This window comes from Sceloporus undulatus, chromosome 2 (genome assembly GCF_019175285.1).
Source record: "Sceloporus undulatus isolate JIND9_A2432 ecotype Alabama chromosome 2, SceUnd_v1.1, whole genome shotgun sequence".
Lineage (NCBI taxonomy): Eukaryota > Metazoa > Chordata > Lepidosauria > Squamata > Phrynosomatidae > Sceloporus > Sceloporus undulatus.
Genome location: NC_056523.1, coordinates 252,583,540 through 252,589,979, shown reverse-complemented (window position 1 = coordinate 252,589,979; position 6,440 = coordinate 252,583,540). Strand labels below are relative to the sequence as shown.

Below are 6,440 nucleotides of genomic sequence, written 5' to 3'. Positions count from 1 at the left end.
CAGTCATCCCTCCATATTTGCGGCTTTGATATTTGCGGCTTTGACTTCTATAAGTCTGATGAGGAAGTTGATTTTTCTTTTCTTAAATAAAGTTAACATATTTTGTAGTGTATTTGTGTATAGTTTGCAGTCTGTTTTCGCTGGGGATCCGTTCCAGATGCCCCCCCCCCCCCCCGTGAAAACAGAGGCTCACACATATCCAAGCCCCATAGGCCTGAATGGTGTGTGTGCTTGATAGTGTGTGCAGGGCGCGCACCACAGAAACATGCCCCATTGGAAAGAACGGAGGTCTGTGAGTATTCAAGGTCATGGATCCCAGATCTGCAAGTTAGGAAGGGCGACTGTATTTGCATCTTTTCTTATTTACAAATTTTACAAGTTGAACCACAAGTTTTCTTTTCGTGTTTTGGGTCCTATACCATGATTATCGTATTTTAATGATTAATTTCATTTTAGCATAAGTTCCCACTGAAAGCCTACTTTCCTCACAATCCACATATGCTTGTGATGGCTCTTCTTAAACATCCCAAAGGTAAGTTTACCTTAAGTCTTTTCCATATTCCCAGAAATTTCAGTTGTTCTTATTTGCCAAAATCCTGGTGGTGTCTTATGCTGGTTTTCTGATCAGCTACACCAAGGCAGTGTTTGGAGTAATGTTTCATGATAGCAGTGGGGTGACAGTGAAAATATCTGTGTTGCCAGAGAAAGCTGTTCTCCAAGCTCCAGTGCAGCTCAGGATCAGCAAAGGATCTGTCAGAAAGAGCTTTCATGGCTATTCCCACTCCTCTTCCAGCACCTACAGCCACTTTACCCCTGCTACCATATTGCTGCCTATGCTACCACTGTCATCTATGCCACTGTGGTTGTGGAAGCCATCAGACTCACAGCCAGTCCTCTGCTAGCTTAAAATCCTCTGCTAGGTTAAAATCTTCTATTCAGATATTACAAAATAGACTGTGTTTTGCTTGTCAGTTTTTAAGCAATTTTAGTTAACGTTAATCTTCCAGAAATGTCAGCTGAAGGTTTACGTCAGCATTTGAACCACATTGCTGAAATACTCAAAACAACAGTAGAAGCTACAGGCACCAGGTAAGCAGTAGTAATTATGTTTTCCTTTTCTGCATTGTTTTCATTTTATTTTGAGAATCCTCATTTGTTTGGGACATCTTGATTGTCTTAATTTTGGTGTCTTTACATTTCTTTTATTACTTATATTCCTAAATGCAAAACATTTTTGAAATAAAATTACGGTATTTCAAGTGCCAATGGAAGCCATTAGTAGCCCAGTTCAGCAAGGTTTGTTTGTTTGTTTGTTTGTTTCATTTTTTTTTTGTGTGTTTTACAGTCTGATGGAGCAGTACAAGGATCTTCCTGTTGCTTCAGCATAATATCTCTTATACTCAAAAGAACAGCTGGTGGAACCATCCACTAGTTCCTTTTAACTGAATAATGAACTTATAGGAGTTCCATTTGCTGCTGAAGCATGAATAGGAACCTTGTAGTCTGTAAAGTTTTTACAGTTTGGACAGGCATTAAACTCAATGACAGTTGCACCACTGATGTCAGTTAAACTCTTTGTTTCCACTAGTCATTATCTAGTGATGCTCCAAGGATGTGCAAATGAAAAATATTGCTTCTTGTCATTCTGGTCCACATCTCCAAGATGGCTTATCAGATATTTCAGCCCCAAACTGTGGTCAGCTGTTCATCAATAGTATTTCACTAAGCCACATATTTAAAGCAGAAAAGTTGCAAGAAGAAAAGTTTGTTTTTCATTTTTAGTTTACTTTAAAATCAAAATAAAGTTTCTAGTTTCAGAACTGTGTGAAGATCACAGTTTTAAGAAAATGTCTTACCATTTTCTCTTTTTGTAATGTTGGCAATTAATTAGTAGATGCCCTATTGCTCTAAAGGTACCCCCCTCCCCTGTATTAAGCAACATTGTTTCACAACCATTGTTGTGCCTCATGTGTACATAAAAGGTTTGCCAGTCTTCATTGCTTCCAATTCATCACCTTTTGTAAACCTTTGATGAAATTTAAAATTATAATGGATGGGAAAGCTGAAATATATTTTGGTGATATTCCAGGTCTTGCAGCAACCTCTTTGAGAACTGGTTTTTGTTCATTCATTTTGGAGAATGGGTTGATATCGCAGCAGAGCAGTTGGTGTTGTCACAATATGAATCTACAGACGCTTTACTGTGGCTTTTGGTATTTTACTATGAACCAAATTATGAGAATCAGCAGAGGTCTCAAACAATGGTGGGTAGTTCCAACTCCCTAACATATTCTCTCTCTTTCTCTCTCTGTACACATATTCAGTGATCAGACCAACACAGCCATGCCTCTGAGTTCAATGAGGATTTGTTTGTTTGAAGCGTAAGGCTTTTAGGTTGAAGAGCTTTTTTGGCTACAACATATAGGGAATGCTTTCAGAATGGTTTAGAGATTATTCCTAACTAAGGCTCTTCCATTTGTTAATACTTCCCACTTCCAAGGTTTTTTTTTAACTGAGAGCAATTCTACAGTATCAGCAGTGTCCTAGAGGACAGGAGCGTTTCTGAAGTGGGTGATTAAAATATCAGTTGCCCAATTATGCATAAAATAAGATAAATACAAAAATTCCTGTTCAACTAGCTTGGTCTGTTGAATTGCTCATTGTTGCTCTTGAATCATTCAGTGACAAGATTTTATAGCACTTGACAGTCTCATGGTATGAAAATGTGCTTAAAACTTTGGGTGGAGAGACTTCTTCCTTGAGAACCTACAGTAGTGAAATTAAGTTAATTGTACTTTCTCAATAATGCTTTTCAGTGTCATGTTGGATCTTGTGGCAAAGGAGCTACAGTCCACTCCCTGGGCATCCTGACTTTTATTTCCTGCTTAGTAGTCTTCTCATATTAAAAAAAAGGGAACTTCTGTTAGTTCATTCATTAGTTAGTTGATTTTTATTCTCTTTATCAATCTGGAAAGATTCCAGAAGTGAAATACATTAAAAATAAATCAGTTGCAGATACATTGCTGTGTGGTGGTATTTTTCCTGACCGTCTCCTGTACTCATGAATTTATTGTGCTTGTTTCCATCAACTTTATCTTGCCATATTGCTCTGAGTACTGGCAGTTGGGCAGTCTGATGCTAATCTACATTCACTCTATTCTCCTAGAGGTCCAAAACTTGGAAAGGCTACTTTTTTAGACAACAACTCAGAAATCTCCCAGCCAGGAAAGCCAGTGGCCCTGCAGGTTCACAGTGTCTGAGAACTGTAGTCTAAAAGTTGTTCTAAATTCTAGTCATGTCTTTTCACTGCTGTAGAACCAGATGCAGCAGCAGCAGCAACCATGTCTCATAGGAGCGGCATCATTGAACTATGTGCTGTTTGCGGCAGTTTCCACAGAAGGGAGAAGTGTATCAAATCTTTGAGCAGGAAAAAGGGAGAGTGAACCTGGAACCATTAAATACATTGATATTAGAGAATATATTAATTTTTAATTAGACAGATATATAATTACAGGAAGAGTGTGGACCTAAAAGTACACAACCCTTCAAACCCTTGTACTGCCCAAGTTCTCTGAATCATTGCTCTTCTCTATCAAACACAGCAGATAAAATGATCTGTATGAGGCTAGTTTTAAGAATGCCTCAGTTTGATTTGTCACTGGATAGAAGAATAAAATAATGTCATGCGAATTTAATCTGGAGAGAGTGAACTCCTCCAAAAGTTTCCTTTCTAAGAGCCAGCTCTTGTTAAAGATCAGTTCCATCTGTTGTCAAGCATACTATCCAATGTTAGCAATACTGGTTACACCTTTTGACTGGGGACTCATAGTGCCCAAAAGGTCCCCTTCCCAACACGGTTGCAGCTGTCCAGTTGTGTGGCCTCTCACTTTGTTTGCAGTCTGAGCCATTGCCCAGTGGGAAGGTATGAGGTGAAGGGAACCTGTTTTCTCACTCCTTCTCTCCCATCACTATTTCCTTTATTACAGTGGGCAAATGGACAGATCAAGATAACAAAGAAGAGGAGTAGGAGTAGACCTAAGGGGATTCTGGGTTTGGCACTAAGAGCCCCCTGCTGCTGTAAGGGCCTAGGGAGCGCTAATCGTGTTGCTCCTTATTCCTGCATGTCATAGTAGCTAAAGCATGTTAGCTGGGGATACTGGAGGATGGCAATGCAAAAAAGTACCTTTGTATACATCAATAGCAGTAGTGTGTAGCTTTCTATACTGCTTATCAATGAGCTCAGTACTATCCAAGCGGTTTACAATCTGTAAGCTAATTTCCCCCAACAAGCTGGGTACTCATTTTGCTGTCTTACAAAAGGATGAAAGGCTGAGTAAACCTTGGAGCCCCTGGGATCGAACTCAAAAACTTGTGGCTGCAGTACTGGCAGTTAACCATTGTGCCACCAGGGCTCCCTATAGGTTTGTATATGTCTTGTCCTGTAAGACTGTAAATGTAAACACTCAGAACAACAACAAAAGAAGCTCTATCTACAACCTCAGTATGTTATTCATTATGTACTGAAACAGAGTTACACTTGAAATCTGTTCACTTTTTAAAATAAAAAATCCTTGATAACTTGACAGTGCCTTATTTATAGACAGATCTGTACCCAATCTATGTTTATATCATCTTCAAGATTTAGATAGCTTCCTTCCTTTTTTGCTTGTTTGATTTTGATTGTAGTGCTTGCATTTACATTTATATTGCTGTTTGAAACCAGTGCTGTTGCTACTGGCTCAGGCCTTACAAGGCACCTAGCAGGAGATTATGTAGTCATAATTTGTGAACAGTTTGTAAATTTTTAAAATGAAAAGCATAATAGAAATATAAATGAAAAGGTAGAAAGCACTTATCCCTTATTATGATGCAATAGCAGCATAGATGCATGATACCACTGTGTGCAATACTAGCCACCTCCTTGTCCCAGCCCAGTTTCTCTTCTTGGCATAACTGTGCCTGGCAGGAACCATGGAAGACTCCTGGAGCAATAGCACAGATACCTGCCAATTAAGCATGTGGGCCAGATCCAGGCACCACTATGAGAGGAGAGGAAGTTCCTCGGCGTTGGGATCTCCATGACTGTAGCAGCCAGTGCCTTAGCATAAAAACATCCATGGTTGAATGATTCATTTTTGGAGGAAGAGGGTGTGGAAAATAAAATGTAATGGTCTATAAGACATAAAATGTGATATTTTCTCACACATGTCTTTAAACCAGGAAGCATATTTATAAATGTTTAATAGGGAAAAACGTATCTGTAAGGAAATCAGTTGCTTAAAACCAGACTTAAGGTTAGCAGGAAGGATATGTGTGCATTACTTCTTTATTCCCCATTTCCTGCAGTGGCTTTTATGTAGCAAATATTTTTAGGTAATAACTACTTATGATCTAGGCAATAATTTCCTTTAATGCACAGACTCCCAAATCCTCCATATATTTTGGCTCCAGAAGCTGTTTGTTCTGGCTGCTCCAAGAGGTGAAAGAGAAGGGGGATGTTTTGCAAACAATACTAAAAGGAAACAACCCCCCATCAGATTTTTAAAAATCAGACAAGGTCAGACTGCATGGGGATTAATTGATTTGTAGCTGCCTTATTATAGTGAGACCTCAAAGGACTTCTATTTTTTTCTCCCCACAATGTAACAATCTTCCTTCATTTTGCTTTGTGGCTTTCACTGTTTCCTTTTAAACAAGTAAAGGTCAAACCATGGCCCATGGCCTTAGTGCTTTGTGGTGTTTTTTAAAGGCTAGTGGGTTTTGTTGTTGTTGTTTGAAATCATCTTTCTGTTCTGCTTGGATCTTCCTTGGGCTCATAATGCCACCTCTTACCTCACCCCCGCATAGGATCAGGAATCATTGGTGTGCTTTTCTGCAAATTTCACAAAACAGGGGTGAGCTTTATTCTTTGTATAACCCTTTATTCCTTTCTATGATTCCCAACAGATAGAAGCAAGATCTGTTTGTGATCATCTGACAACCCTGTCAAGAACTGCATCCATTTCTGCCACAGAACTGCAGACTGCAGTTAGTAGCCGAACAGGAATAAGACAACCTGGTATCAAACACGTGGTTAGGCATCTGATTATCAGCTTTCTGCTCTTTACCCCTGGTGGACAAGTAATAGCCAGAGAATTTATTGATGGTGTAAGTATTTCTTCCTATGTGCCCCCTCCTTTTTATCACCACTGGCAGCAAGATATTTATTGTAACTCCTGTGGAATTTTGGACTGACTATGGCTGAGCAAGACAAGTAATCACAAAAACAATGGAGCACATATACTGTCAATTTTTTAAAAAACTGCATGCATTCTGGGGAGAGTCCTCCATGACACCCATAGATGCATGCATCCCAGGGAAGAGTCCTCCATGACACCCATAGATGCATGCATCCCAGGGAAGAGTCCTCCATGACACCCATAGATGCATGCATCCCAGGG

At 39.5% G+C, this 6,440-nt stretch overlaps 1 protein-coding gene across 2 annotated transcripts in view; it reads left to right on the top strand.

The window, feature by feature from the left end:
- FANCC (FA complementation group C) overlaps positions 1–6,440 on the top strand; it is an 83,204-nt gene that overhangs the window by 74,118 nt on the left and 2,646 nt on the right. For both annotated transcript variants that reach the window (XM_042453711.1, XM_042453710.1), the window contains exons 11-14: positions 457–532; positions 1,008–1,089; positions 2,090–2,264; positions 5,947–6,147. In XM_042453711.1, the coding sequence (XP_042309645.1) occupies positions 457–532; positions 1,008–1,089; positions 2,090–2,264; positions 5,947–6,147 (534 nt within the window). The remainder of the gene's footprint in view (positions 1–456; positions 533–1,007; positions 1,090–2,089; positions 2,265–5,946; positions 6,148–6,440) is intronic.